At 41.5% G+C, this 15,312-nt stretch overlaps 1 protein-coding gene across 1 annotated transcript in view; it reads left to right on the top strand.

Annotated features, from left to right (window-relative positions):
- The window catches only part of DNAH6 (dynein axonemal heavy chain 6), a 250,072-nt gene that overhangs the window by 218,289 nt on the left and 16,471 nt on the right, over positions 1-15,312 (top strand). Inside the window, exons 64-69 of the mRNA XM_058667697.1 lie at positions 6,784-6,974; positions 8,488-8,648; positions 11,946-12,034; positions 12,990-13,136; positions 13,845-13,983; positions 14,737-14,856. Coding sequence (XP_058523680.1) covers positions 6,784-6,974; positions 8,488-8,648; positions 11,946-12,034; positions 12,990-13,136; positions 13,845-13,983; positions 14,737-14,856 — 847 coding nt within the window. The remainder of the gene's footprint in view (positions 1-6,783; positions 6,975-8,487; positions 8,649-11,945; positions 12,035-12,989; positions 13,137-13,844; positions 13,984-14,736; positions 14,857-15,312) is intronic.

Here is a 15,312-nt window from a genome sequence, read left to right as displayed (position 1 = left end):
TTTAGGAGCTATGGGCTTTTCAGAACCTCATACCATTGCCACAAGATTTGTTTGAAGGTTTGAATGGCACTTGGGTTTAGACAGCAGTAGTAGATTGGAGAGGAGATGAAGGTAGAATTGAGGAAACCAGTATATCTTCCAGTTCCTAAATTGTGCTAAGACATATAATTGTGCCAACAATTAAGCTTGAAAAAAGAAATACATCAGAAAAAAATGTCACTATCTACAAAGTACTTGCCATCTATCACCACGGATTGCAGTCTAGAAGCCAACTAGTGGAAGGGTCGGAATGTCTAAAAAATATAGAGACCAGAAATATATAAATTTGAGAGTTGTCAGCAATAAACTTGGAAGTAAAACCATGGAAGTTTGAGGGATTCTTGTAGAATAACAGACAAGAATGAGAAGACAAATAAGAAAAGGACGAAAATCTTGTGAGCACCAATTTTTAGAAAGCAGACAAAAAAGATGGGGCCCATGACAAAGTATGGACAGAGGGATGGGAAGAAGTGTAATGAAAACCACTGTATCATATGAACTGTATCATAAAATGATAAGAATAATAATTTTTTAATTAAAAATTGAGGCTATTGCATTTTTTAAAAAAGAATGGAAAAAAGAAAAGGAAGATTGATTTATCTTTATTTGAAAGGCAGAATTACAGAGAAGAGGATGAGAGAAACATCTTCTATCTCCTGCTTCACTCCCCCAGTGGCAGCAATATCCAGAGCTGAGTCGATCAAAAGTTGGGAGTCTGGAGATTGTTTCCTGCTCTCCCACATGGGTGTAGGGACTTGGGCCATCCTCCACTGTTTTCCCAGACCATAAGCATGGAGCTGGATGGGACGTGGAGCAGCCAGGCCCCAGACCAGCACCCATATTTGATGCTGGCACCACAAGTGGAGGATTAACCTGATATACCATCATGCCAGCCCTAGAGGTTTTTTCTTAAGAAATAGAAAGGGTATGGATGGGAAGAGGGGACAGAGACAGACAGAGCAGTAATTGGAAAAACCTAAAGCATTGTTGAAAAGTATTGATGTTGTTGCATTTTCTGCTGCCTCTGCTCATCTGAAACTTCTGAATTCTAATTCCATGCTGATGTGTGAAGCATGATGTGGGCAAAGTGTTATAAGCTTGAATATAATGGCACAAAGCACAAGCATAAAAACAGTGTGCACTAAACAACAGTAAAACTACTATACCAATGCATGAGGGAGGAATCAGGTGCGATCCTGACAACCTCTTAACAGGAGGTCATGTGCGTGGAGCAGGGGGGCACTCCAGAGTGGAGCAGGTGGTAAGGAGGAAGCTTGGATCCCAACCATTAAGACTCCCAGACCTTCACCACAAACTATTAATACGAGCAACAAGGACTATATCCCAACTGCGAAGGAGGCCATAGGGAATTGGATGCCCTCGGAGGCCGAGTACTCTGAGGTCATCCACCCCCAACCGGAGCTTCCGCAGGGGATGGAAGAAGTCCAAACACTACCGTGCAGAAACCAACGTCATCGGAAAGACAACCAGAAGCCCTGAGCAGTCCGCAGAAACAGAAGAACAATAAATGTCCTTCGGGACCAGGGAGAAGAGCTTTCTCTGGTCCGAGCCTGGCTCCACCTCTGGACCCCCACCCTCCCTCGCAATGACCATCAGGATCGCTTCGAAAACCCCTCACAGCAAACAAACAATCATACAAACTAAAAATACCTAAAATAAATAGACAAACAACAGAAAATAGAGCTTGAAATCTGACAGGAAAGAGCTGGCAAGGATTGGCTCATGCCTCGCTGGGTGAGTTACTCCTCACCATGGTGTTGAGGATTTTCCTGCACACCCCCCCCCAAAAAAAAATGTTCTGCACCTTAAATGTTGACAAATGTCTTGTTAGAGTTACAAACCAGTCTAGATTATCCTAAAATCTGCCAAGATCAGCAAAATTATACTTCAACACAACAAATGGCTAAATACTAAAATGAAATAGACACGAGACAGCTGAATGGTACCCTATAGCCATTTTAAGGTATATAGCAGCCAGTCCGGTCCTGTATATAAACTAAAATTGAGATGTCAATGAGCTAATCATAGGTTGTGGTTAGGACTTGCTTTTTTTTTTTTTTTTTAACATACTGGTTACTCAAAACCATGTCAATTCCATAATATTGCAAATTGCTGTTGATGTTATATTGGGACTCTTAATTGACTGTGATGATATTCTACCAGCTCTAACTTCGGACCAGAAATGGTCTCCCCAAGAAACTATTCAACCCATCTGGACAATAAGTAGCTGGACTCTATGCTTGGTGTATGTTTGCAAGGAAAGAATCTTGATTGAATCTGAACTGTAATACTGCATCAAGGTGGAGGAATCCACCAGGGGGGAGGGGAGGAGGAGGGGTGGAGGGATTCCCAGAGCCTATGAAACTGTCACATAATGCAAAATAATTAATAAAAAAAAAACAGTGTGCACAATTTCAGTAATTTACCCGAGTTCCATATTTTTTTTACTTCTTTTTGTTCTTATTTTATCATACAGTTCCATAGGCCCTGGAATTTCCCTTATCACCTCCCCAATTCCCCCACACACATCTAGTTCCTCTATATCATTACTATAGTATAGTTCTTCATGCACAGTCATATGTCCATTATTGTGGGCATGCACAATGGCAGAGAGTCCAGCATCCTATTGTCAAGATATAGTGAACAGTTTCATTGGGAGTCCACCTTTGTCTGGAAGTAGAGATGTATACTACATTGTATCCTCACATTTGAATATGATAGTCTCCATTTCAATTACTCTACATCCCCTTCAATGAAAAGCCACAATACAAAATCAACAATAAAAAAAACAGAAATTTACAATAGCATGAAATTAAATAGCATGCTGCCAGATTTGATAGTCTCCATTACACATGGAGTTACTATGCATCCCCTTCAATGAAAAGCCACAACACAAAACCAACAGGAGGAAAAAAAAGAAATTAACAACACCATGAAATTAAATAACATGCTACTGAATGACTGATGTGTTGCTGAAGGAATGAAAAAGAAAGTGTTTTGAAGAGATGAAACTAACAAAAAGAAAAAACATCAAAATCCATGAGATAGTTTCCGCTGATCTCTATGTTGCTTATAGGAGACACATTTTACCAACAAAGATGTTTTGTTTTTTAACCCAGTCTTTTAATCTATGATGTTTGATTGATAAGTTTAAGCCGCTTATATTCAGACTTAATATGAATGGGTGATAATTTGGCCCTGTCATTTTAGCAATGGGTTGTTCATTGATTTAGTCTTCTGTTATTTTACAGGTATTTCTTCACATTTACCCTTGGTTTTGTGGGTGCTATCCCTCTTCTCTGTCAAGAAAAGCTCCCTGTAGGACAGGTTTGCAAGAGACATAGTCTTTTAACTTAACTTTACTGTGGAAGGATTTTATTTCATTTTCAAAGACGAAAGAAAGCTTTGCTGGTTATGTTATCCTGGATCGACAATTTTTTTTTGCTTTTAGAATCTAGAATATGTTGCTGCATTCACTTCTGGCCTGTAGAGTTTCCTGTGAGAGGTCTCCTATGCGTTTAATTGGCATTCCTTTATATGTCAGTTGAATTTTTCACATGCACATTTAAGCATATTTTGTTTATGTTTGATTGAAGAGAGCTTGATCGTCATGTGTCTGTATCACTTTTGGTCAAGCCTGTTGGGAGTTCTGTACCCCTCCTGGATGTTGCCTCCCAATTCTTTATCTAGATTAGCAAAATTTTCCCTTATTTCATTAAATGCATTTCATTAAATGCATTTGTAAACCCAGTTTCTCTGTACCTTCTGGGACTCCCATAACTCTTAGATTTGGCCTTTTAATAGTGTCTTTCAATTCTTGAATACCTTTTTTGACCTGATCCAGCTCTACTTCCAGCTTTTTGGTTGTTTTCCCTTGGTGACAGGAAATGTCTTCCAACTCTGAAATTCTTTCTTCTGCTTTACTCATTCTATTTTGGAGACGCTTAAATGTACTTTTAATTTGCTCCACTGTATTCTTAATTTCTAATATATCAGCTTTGATTCATTTCCTGTGTGACATATTCCTTAAATTCCTTGAATGCCTGCGTTATGTCCTTCTCATTGATAGATGCTTTGTAACAAGTGTTTTGAAATCTGTATCCCCATTTTCTCGATGTCTTCCTCAGTGAACTCTGAGATTGGCAAAGCATTTTGTTCCTTTGTAAGGGAGTCTTCAGTAATATTCATCGTGCTTCTGTCTCTTCCTTTGCTCTTGGTCATTGTACGTCTGGTTATCAGATTCTTCTCCTTGGGGCAGTTTTCTAAGCTGTGTCACCCACAGGTCTACAGTTCAATTTTACTTACTGCAGTTGGTACATGACTCTTTGTTTGCAGTCACTTGTGCCATTCCCTCCAGCTAGTTCCAGGTCTGGGTTCTTAGGTTAGATTTCCACCAAGAACTCCATAGCCCCAGCTCCTGGCTCACCACTCTCTACTTCCTGTGATCCCATGCTGAGGCTGCACCATTGTCTGTACAACCTTTCTCCCACTTCTGGTTGGAGTAGGTTCCAGGTTTAGGGTGACACCAGGAGTCCTATATAGCTAGATTGTTCCAGGTCACTGAGTCACAAATGAGTTCACTCCCAGCTCAGTGCATGCTCAGCCCTGCCCCATTGCCTTTGCCTCCTTAAACAAAATGGTGCCTAATTCGGCTCTAGGAGGCAGACTGGACTGTGAAATCCACCCTGTTTCCGCACCACCCATCTGGGACCTGCTGCTCTGTCTGTGCTTCTGGTCAAATGAAACAGACCAGCAGGACGAACGGTTCTTTGTGTTCTCCTCTGGAGCTCCTGAAAAATGTCCCTTCCCACCTGGTTGCTGGTGGAGTTGTGGTTGCTAGTGGAGTTCAGATCGCCACTTTCTGAATGCTGCTGGGGCATCAGTCACTGCAACGCCACACTGTTGTGTCCTCTGATTTCCAGGTACCCTCCTGGAATGTGCCTTCTCTGGTTGACACTGGCTAACATTTCTGCATATGTTTAAACGTGTCCTTACCCTATTCTGCCATCTTGGTTCTTAGGGTCCTTATTCTTCATCAAAACCCATACAATGCTTTATGAGAACATGCACAGAAGCAGGAGCTAAAAAAGGTAAGAAAAGTCAAAGGAGGTGTTTGGTGCAGCAGCTAAGGCCAAACTTGGGACTCCTGCACCCCAGATGGTCCAAATGCCTGTTTAGATTGTATTTCCAACTTCCTTTACATGTACATCCAGGGAAGCAGCAGATGATGGTTCAAACTTTGGTCCCTGCCTTCACATGAGAGACCCAGTGCATATTCTGGGCCCAAGGATTCAGTTTGGCCCAGTTTTAATTGTTGTGGGCGCTTGCTTGGTTAGTGAATGGAAGTTCTCTCTGCTTCTACACCTTTCAAATAAACAAGTAAATAGGTTATTTCCTTCAAAGGAAAAAAAAACTTGCCAGGACTTTTACTCAGGACTGGTCCATCAGTGCTATCATTGGTCCACAGTTCCTGTCATTAATCTATTGCTGTTGTGACTGCCCATTGGTGCTGTCACTGGCCCATTAGTGCTATGACCGGTTCACTGGTATTGTCATTTTTTGTCCTTAGTCCACTATTGCTGTGACTTGCCCACTGGTGCTGTGACTGGTCCAACAATGCTGTCATTGACCCACTGTTACTGTGACTGGCCCATTGGTGCTGTGACCAATCTATTGGTGTTGTGACTGCCCCACTGGTGCTATGACTGTCCCATTGGTGATGTGACTGGCCACTGCCACTTGTTAGTGGTCACTACTTGGATTGTTCTCTGTCTTCAGAATTGTTCTGGTAAAGCCATGTTTCATCTCCAGTTGCAATTTTTCAAAGAAACACTTCAAGATCTGATCCCAGTTGTTTCAATTTTCCACAGAAAGTTCTGTTCCTGTGTGCAGCAGATCCACTCTCCATGGTTAGGCAGTCATGGAGCAGTTTGTTCCAGTTTAATTTTTCAGTCAGAGTTGTGTAAGCTGAACAAGCAGAGGTGTCTGTGGTGTTGCCTACTGGTAATCACTGGTCCTGTCTAGCAAGGGCACAAAAAAGAGAAGTTGTTTTTTTATTTTACTTTTTTCTCACAAATTAGCACGGACTCATCCCTTTTTGAAGCAAATGATGTGCTTGCTTCAAGAAACTGCTGATTTCTGTGGGAGCTGTCCCCATCACTGTGTCATAAGGCATCAGTACCTTCACCAGGCTTCTGCCCACACTGACCCACCAATTTACGCTGCTCCGATAGGGGCTCTTGGCAAACTGATGTCTTCTATGTCTTAGTATTGCAAACTAGATCATGTTGAGACGTTTTATAACAAGGTAGTCCAAGCTGATTCCTGTGCAAATAACTATTAAGTCCATGTAGTTGTCCTATAATTTTCTATAGTTTTCCATGAGTTTCTAAAGAGCCCTTAAGTAAAGAGTTTGGTACCACTCAGAGTTTCAGGTGTTCACTGGGAATCTTGGAGCACATCCACCACAACAATAGGGGGCAGGGGAAACTGTTGCAATAATAATGAGGGACTTTCTTGAATTCATGAGAATCAAGGCATCCAGCGGATACTTACTATTCAAATCCACCGAATTATGTTTCTAGGAAGACCTAGACCTGATCAAGAAAGAATAAGTGCAAAAATATTGGAGAACTCAGAAGGAGAAATTAAGATCAAATCATGCAAGACTCTTACCTCCAGCAAACCTATTTCAAAGTGTTTTTTTTTCTTTTTAACTTCTAGGTAGTTTTTGCTCTTACAGAATTTGTGATAGAAAATCTAGGAAAGCAGTTTATAGAGACTCCGCCTGTGGACCTCGCTACTCTCTATCAGGATATGTCTTGTACCACCCCCCTGGTGTTCATCCTAAGCACAGGCTCAGACCCCATGGGCGCGTTTCAGAGGTTCGCCCGGGAGAGTGGATACTCAGATCGGTGAGGCCGCCTTGTGCAATTCTAATATGAACATATGAATATGTCTTTGTTAAAATGTGCTTTTGTCTTTCCCCTTGTAGAGCATAGATTTTTAAGAGACATCCTTCACTAAGATATGTTAGTATTTGACTATGTACGTTGTTAAAATGGGACCAAAATCATAACAGCGAGAATACACTTTTATTTGATTAAAAAAAAGAGATTGTGTAGCCGTTAAAGGGTAATAATCTAATAGAGTAGTGATTAAAATTTGTCAGATACTTAACACACGGTCAGTTAACCAAAAAGGGCATGAAGTTTACTTCTTAAGCTCAGATTTCAAAACAAAACACAAAAATACAAAGATTATGCTCTAATATTAATTTTGTCTCCCATCCAAGTACTAACCACACCCAATCCTGCTTAGCTTCCAAGATCAGATCAAGCATATTCAGGGTGGTATGGACATAGGCTAATTTTGTCTTTCCTGTGAGCTTCAAATCGCTGATAGTAAGGACAAGGGGAAGGCTGGTCTTTACCTCTGATTTAAATGTCTCTCTCAAGGTAAACTGATCTGATTCCTTTCTTGCGAAGCTTCTGCCTTCCTCACCCCACATTTACCCTGCCCTCCCCAAAATGATGTCCTAGGAGGTAGAATGGTGCACAAACCCAAAGGATGGCAAGGAAAGAGAAGAGTTGGGGAACGAGGAAGTGACCTCCAACTGTGGTGGGCTCCTACAGGGAGTTCCTGGTACCACCTTGAACTTGGAACTAGAGGGGCATAATGGAGCCCATCTCTTCACATGGAGTTTAGGTCTGTATCAGGTTTCTGCAAAAACAGAGAGAGAACTAACAGGAGGTATATATGTACATATGTAGTGTTGTTGCTAGAGGTTAGGATAATAATTACCATTGGGAAGAATGCTGGAAAATGATTAGAGAGAATAGAATCATAGGAAAAGTGTCTGGGGTATCAGCCATGTTCTTCTCTTAACAAAGATGGTTTCTTTGTGCCTATCCATAGAACTGTATAACACCCACCCTCCACACCAGCAGGCTCTACATCCTAACATTTAACAAACAATGCATTAAAAAAAGAAAGAAAAGAAAACTTTTTTAATTGTCTCTAGTAAACATTCGCAGACTTTTTCTTGTCGTCATTCCTGAAACTATAAAGCTATTTGCATAACATATGCCTCCTTTGAGTATATAAAGAATCTAAAGATGGTTGAAAGTATACAGGAGGATATATACAAATTATTTTATTCTCATATAAGAGACTTCAGTATCTGTGTCTTGTGGTACACATGACTAGGGGAGGAGACCCTGCCACCAATCTCTCTTGAACATTGAGAAGGCAACTCTGATTTTGACACTTTTCTGTGTTTGTGTTATAAAAAAAAAATCCAAAAATTAAAAATACTTGCCCATCCATCGTATCTTGTATTTTTAGGCAAGAGTCAACCATATTTACATTTCTTAATATTTGTATTTTAAAAGGGCATAAAACTATTGTTGTTGTTGTTGACTTCAGAGTACAGTCCATTTCACTAGGGCAAGGACAAGGACCCATTGCTGAAAAAATGATCAAGGATGCAATGAAAACAGGAAACTGGGTATTTCTGCAAAACTGCCACCTCGCTGTTTCCTGGATGTTGGCCATGGAAGAGCTGATCAAGACATTTACAGATACAGGTGTGTTAAGCACATGGCATTTTACCAGTAATCACCACCAGTAGGCGCCACAATCTTTACTGTGATTCATAGGCATTGTGTAACTCCCCCCAGCCCTGCCATTAAAAAAGAAAAACCCAGGCAGGTTTAATTAAATTACAAAACTGGGGTTTACAAAGATTTTCAGACTCCAAATTGAAGATTGGACATTTCTGTTTCATATTGCCTTCCCTGCATGGCTAAATGCTGCCTATAGACATGATAAAAAGTAGAAAAAATAGACTTGGCATAAAGAAAAGAAAGGAAATATTTCTCTGTAAAATGATAGAAGAAGAGGGGGAAAGTTAAAATTACAATCAATGCCAATGAAATGTTAGTTTATGACCTTTTATCCTCTGCAGCCCACACAGCCATAACCCTCACGTGTCTCATAGCCACACACCCTCAAGGGTGTGCCCAGCATTATTCATAGTTGTTAGCCTGGATATAATCTCAAAACTTTTCTTTCCCACTTCAGAAAACAGGCATAGACATTATGGCACAGACAGTTAACCCTCTGCTGGGGACATCCACATCCCATATGGAGGTGCCTTGTTCATGTCCCAGCTACACTGCTTCCCATCCAGCTTCCTACCAATGCACCTGAGAGGCATAGATGGTGGCCTGTGTATTGGGGTCCCTGGGACTCATGTTGGAGGCTTGGATAGAGTTACCAGGTCCTGCCTGCAGCCTTGCCCTGTCTCGGCCATTGTGAGCATTTGGGGAGTGGACCAACAGATGGAGGAATGTTTGATGATTGGAGTTTCAGTTTAGACATTATCCAAACTGCGGGTGTCTCTCTCGCTCCTCTTTCAAGAGGCACCCCACCTCCCAGCTTTTCGGAGGTGATTTCCCCTTCCTCTCCCTTCCCTGCTCACCTCGTCCCTTCGCAAATAAACTTATCTGTTAGCAACAGAAAAAAAGACATTATCCAAACTGCAACGTGCTGCAGTGAGGCTATGTAAGGCCCCAGGGCTTGAGGGGACATCAAACAGCTTCAGTGTCCACCCCAAGCAGAGCCTGGGAGCCAGCTGAAGGAGTCTGTAGGTTTTAAGGGCTTGCAGCTCACAAAAGCTGAAGTGAGTGGGGAAAAATCCTTTTCTGGCCTTTGCTGTAAACATTTTCAACTAAATATTTGAGTCCTTATGCTTAACTTGAACCAGTATAAAATAAAATGCATTCAGGCAGTAAACTGAGATGAGAAAGTCTAAGGAGAGTTGGGGGGAATATGGTTAGAACAAAATCTTCAGGGCTTGAAGTTTTCATTAGACCTCAGTAGAGTCCTGCCTGCACACATCACATCTTTTCTCGGGGCCTCAGTATCCCCAGTGAAAAAACGAGTGTCCTTGCTGAGTGTCCTCGCTGAAAGTCATGGGCTAAGATGATTTCAACAATTCTTTTCCTTTTGGCTCTAAGATTCTCTTGTGCCTTTGTAAATTAGGATACTTGATACTGATGCAATTATGAGAGAAAAAGTATGAGAAGGGGGACCTTCTCAAAACATAACTCCATATTTTGACTCATCAGATCATTAATCCTTAAATTTGGATTGCTATTTGTCATCTATACCTAATAATATGTATCCTACCAACAATTTACTATTGCTCTAGAACTAAGTTTCAATTCTGCCTATTTAATGTAACTCATGAATTTGGTTTATCAACCAAGAAGCATACATTTGGCTTTGATCTGTAATCGTTCATTCAGTAAATACTCTGGAATGTGCTATGTGCCATATACTGTTCAGAGTGCTCAGGTTATGTCCATGAACAAAATGACCACAGACATCTGCCCTTTTTGAGCTTACATTCTACAGAGGGAAGTGGGAGACAGGTGATGAATAAATCACATAAAAATTACTAATTCATGTAATGTGGTAAAATGTGGCCAGGCTTTGAAAAAAAAATGAAAAAAAGAAAAAGTAAGGATCTGAAAAGTTGCAATGGGATTTAGAGTAGGGAAAAAAGTGGGTAAATATTTTAATTTTCTCTTTTTAAATTTTTTTAAATATCTATTTTTATTGGAAAGGCAGATTTACAGAGAGAAAGGGAGAGAGATCTTTGCTGGTTCACTCCCCAGATGGTCACAACAGCCTGAGGATGAGCCGATCCAAAGTCAGGAGCGGGAGATTTTTCCAGGTCTCCCACATGAGTGCAGGGTCCCAAAGCCTTGTGACCTCCTCCCCTGCCCTCCCAGGGCACAAGCAGGAATTTGGATCTGAAGTGGAGCTGCTGGGACTTGAACTGGCACCCCATATGGGATACTGACACTAGAGGGTGGAGGTTTAGCCTACTACACCATGGTGTTGGCCCCATGAGGTTTTCAATGATGAGGTCTGGGAAGATTTCTCTGAAAAGGTGATGTCTGGCCAAGACATGAGCAAAGTGGAGCGATCTGTGGGAAGAGCGTTCCAGGCAGAGGGCCAGTGTCAAGGCCCCGGGAGGAAGAGCACACTGTGTGTTTACAAGCCAAGGCCAAGGAAGGCACCCTGGTTGATGCCTGCATCTTCCTGTGATGGGAACAGTGATGGTATTTTCCTGTTTTACTTTGACCTTTTAGAACTAAAGTGAGCCTTGTTCTTAAATTCTCTGTCCACAACTCAGAAAAGAAAGAAACTGATGTTGTTGCCTGATGGCCATTCTGGGATCTGAGGCCCTGCCCCCTCAGTTCCGTTTGTAACATCTCTGCTGAGGGGAAAAATCCATTCCTTCTGTTACAGGCCTTTCTGACCATTTTCTCACAATTTGGCAGGAATTAAATTATTTGGGGCAGAAAAATTTCATAAAATGCACTGGCACTCACAATTACTTTTTGCAATTGAAAAAATCTTCCCATTTTAAAAAAAACGTCCTTCGTGTCCCATCAAGAATTAAAACTTAACATATTGCTATTTCTTTACTCAAACATTCTGCTGCTTTTTTCATATTTATTTTTATTGGGAAGTCAGATTTAAAGAAAGAAGGAGAGACAGATCTTCCATCCAGCGGTTCACTCCCCATGTGGCTGAGACTCAAACCGGCACCCATATGAGATCCCAGTACATGCAAAGCAAGGGTTTAGCGACTAGGCTATCACATTGGGCCCAAACATTCAGCTTCTAAACTGTACAAGCATCCCCATGTGAAGTTGCCAGAATGACCCCTCCAATCTCCATTTTAAAAGTTGGCAATATACTGAACTGATAAATAGCATTGTTCTTTCCCTAAATTAATTCTTATGGAAAAGTGCTACCAAAAGGTAACCATTTTCCTTTGTGTCTTTTGTCTTTTTTTTTAACAGACAGTATAATAAAGGATACCTTTCGGCTCTTTTTAAGCTCCATGCCCAGTAGTACATTTCCTGTTACAGTTCTTCAGAACTCCGTCAAGGTAATGTATGAATGCAGTTGGAACAGTGTGAAACAATTGACCTCAGAGTGATTACCTAGTGGTTCCAGGGAGCTCAGATCCTGCACTGAACCTTGTCAAGGTACCAGGGTGGGGAGGTGGAAGTGAGGAGGAACATCTTATCTCCTGAAGCAGGCAGGGAACCCACTGCCCAAGACAGTGCCCATCACTGTATGCCTTTTTTCTATTAGCCACTCAACTCTTCCAGCTTTGCTTACCCAATGCAAGCAAATGTGAAGGGTGCAGAGTGGCAAGAACAGATCATTTCCCAGAGTTAAGGGAAGGTTTTAGCAATGCAGATGCAGACCTCAGGGGCTGAGGCTACTGGATTTAAAAACAAGGAGTTCCCCAGGATGCCTCTGCATGTGAGAAACAAAAGGTTCTGCTTCTATGTGGGATATTATCATGTATCAAGATGACTCCCAAACTCAATGAAGAAAGCCTTAGCAAGATGGGTGTTTGGTGCAGCGGTTAAAGTGCCACTTGGACCACCCACATCCCCTATCGGAGTGCTTGGTTTCAAGTCCCAACTCCACTCGCAGTTCCAGCTTCCTAATACACACCCTGGGAGAAGACACCCCAACTTCGTAGGTCCCTGCCACTCATGGGAGTTCCAGAAGGAGTTCCAGACTCCTGGCTCTAACCTAATCTGGTTCCAGCTGCTTTGGCTATCAGCCAAAGAAAAAAAAAAACTCTCTTCTCCCTCCCTCACCCCTTCATCCATTATTTCCTTTCAAATAAATGAAGACATGCAAATTTTTAAAAACCCTTAGCATGTTTTTGACCCATTTTTAGGGGGGAAAAACTGGACATCACATAGAAGGTTTTGAGGTTCTTATGCAGGTGGTTCAGTCACTGTAGTTCTAAGGGTCCCAGAGTCAGGAACCATGAAAATCTACAAAATCACCTCTCTGCCATGTCCACTCTCCCCATCCAGGTCACCAATGAGCCTCCAAAAGGCTTACGTGCAAACATCAGACGAGCATTCACTGAAATGACACCTTCATTTTTTGAAGAAAATATCCTTGGAAGAAAATGGAGACAAATAATATTTGGAATTTGTTTCTTCCATGCAATCATTCAGGTACACTTAAACTCTACTTTTTCATAAACAAGTAAGAATTAAGTGAAAGCTTGTGGCTAGCATGGTGAGTCACTAAAAGCCAGCCTGTTCCATCTGAACCTTTTTTATCTTTTTACTCCATCACCGATGCTCATACTGCCTTTGTCTCGTGCCCGCCTCCGTGTCTGTTCAGATTTGCCTACATAGCACCACTACCTGGAAGAACATGCCAGGGCCAATACAGTCATCCCAAAACAAAACAAAAAATCTCACCTGTAGCTCATGCCCAAAATCTCCTTCCCCACCAAACTCTGTTTCTACACGTGGTAGTCCTGCTCTCAGTCCCCTACAACCAGACCTGCAGGATTGGTTTTATTCTCTTCCCACACGTATTTTTTTCGTCATCAAGTTCTCCTAATTTTCTTGCAGTTCCTTCACTCTCACCTGTTCCTCTCAGTGGGCTCATCACGGTAACAGCTTCTTCCTTACATGTGACCTGAACTAAGCACCAATGTTAACCACTTAGTCTGGTATTCATTGTGTCACATGGGACTTGACTCCTAACTCTTCAACTACCTGTCTCTGAGTCCTGTCTTCAGTCTACGTACATGGTTTTAACTGATTTCTCCGTGTGAGGAAATGTAGCATCTATGGAAATGTTTGCATTCCCAATATTTTACACAAATTTTATCAAATTTAATTTCAGATCACTTTGATTTTCTGTTGCAGGAGAGAAAGAAGTTTGGCCCCCTTGGCTGGAATATCTGCTATGAATTTAATGACAGTGACAGGGAATGTGCCTTATTAAATCTTAACCTTTACTGTCACGAAGGGAAGATTCCCTGGGACGCACTGATTTACATTACTGGTCAGTATGCCCATGTGTTCAGAGCATCCAGCTTGTATCCTAAAGCCTTGGGTTTTACCCTGCTGGCCATATGAAGACCATGTCTGCCCCCTCCCTGTGTCTTAACGGTAGTGATTATAACTTCTGGTGCTCCCTTTGCATATAGCCTTGCTACAATTGGTTAACTCCATTTTGCTCACTGGTCCCTGAAGGAAGCACTGGTTGCTTGGGAAGTGTGGGTATTTTAAAAAACTGCAGTCAGTGATGGGTTAAAGAGTCAAACTCAATCTTCTTTAGCAAAAGAAAGACAACAAAAGAAACAGACAAACAGAAGGCAGTGGCTTTGGTTTCTGTTATTTGGAAAAAGTAAGATTTATTACAGTACATACTAGAGGTCTTCGACATCTAAAAATTTAATTTATATATTAAAGATGAAAAAATTTCATATATTTCTTATATTTAGGTTTCAGAGCATAATGACATTTCCCATTCTACCCTCGCCTGCTCCCACCCTCCCTCCTCCTTCCTTCAACTTTTACAATGATATGCTTTCAGTGTATTTATAACCAAAAACTTAACCATCCATTCAATAAAGAACTCAACGAGTTAGAGTAGAAAACCTACTGGAAAAAATTATTTTACATTCTTCTGGGGAGGGGATTATCGGAAGGAAATTCTGATTATCTCTTCCATTTTTCAATATTTTTAAAGCTATTAAAATTCATACATGCTTATCAATTAAAAACACATTTTAAAATGCAAACTTCCTTCCAGGTGAAATTACATATGGTGGCAGAGTCACAGACATCTGGGACCAAAGATGCCTTCGTACGGTCTTGCGAAGATTTTTTTCTCCTGAAACATTGGAAGAAGATTACAAATACTCAGAGTCAGGTAAATGGCTTCCCAGTTCATGACTTCCCAACAGTGGCAGCACCCTTTTGTTTGCCACACTAGGGCTCTCGATGATGAATAGTCTCAATCCAGTTACCATCCCTACCCCATCCCAATGTGTGAACACAGACAGAGCTGAGTTTATTTTATTGGGTTTTTATTTATTTCAAAAGTCAGAATTACAGAGAGAGGGAGACAGAGTGAGTTTCCTTCCACTGGTTTACTTCCCCAGATGACTGCAACATTCACAGCTTGGCTAGGCCGAAGCCAGGAGCTTCTTCCAGTTCTCCCATACATCTGAGCCATGTTGTGCTGTTTTTTTTCCCAGGCCATTAGCAGGAAGCTGAATCCAAAGTAGAGCAGCCAGGACAGGACCTGTCACCCACATGAGATACTTGCATTGTAGGCAGTGGCTTTACCTGATACTCCACAGAACAGATTTGATAGAGCACAGAG

Source organism: Ochotona princeps, chromosome 8, assembly GCF_030435755.1.
Source record: "Ochotona princeps isolate mOchPri1 chromosome 8, mOchPri1.hap1, whole genome shotgun sequence".
Classification (NCBI taxonomy): domain Eukaryota; kingdom Metazoa; phylum Chordata; class Mammalia; order Lagomorpha; family Ochotonidae; genus Ochotona; species Ochotona princeps.
Note: the sequence above shows the minus strand (reverse complement) of the source record. Positions and strands in the feature narration are given on the sequence as shown.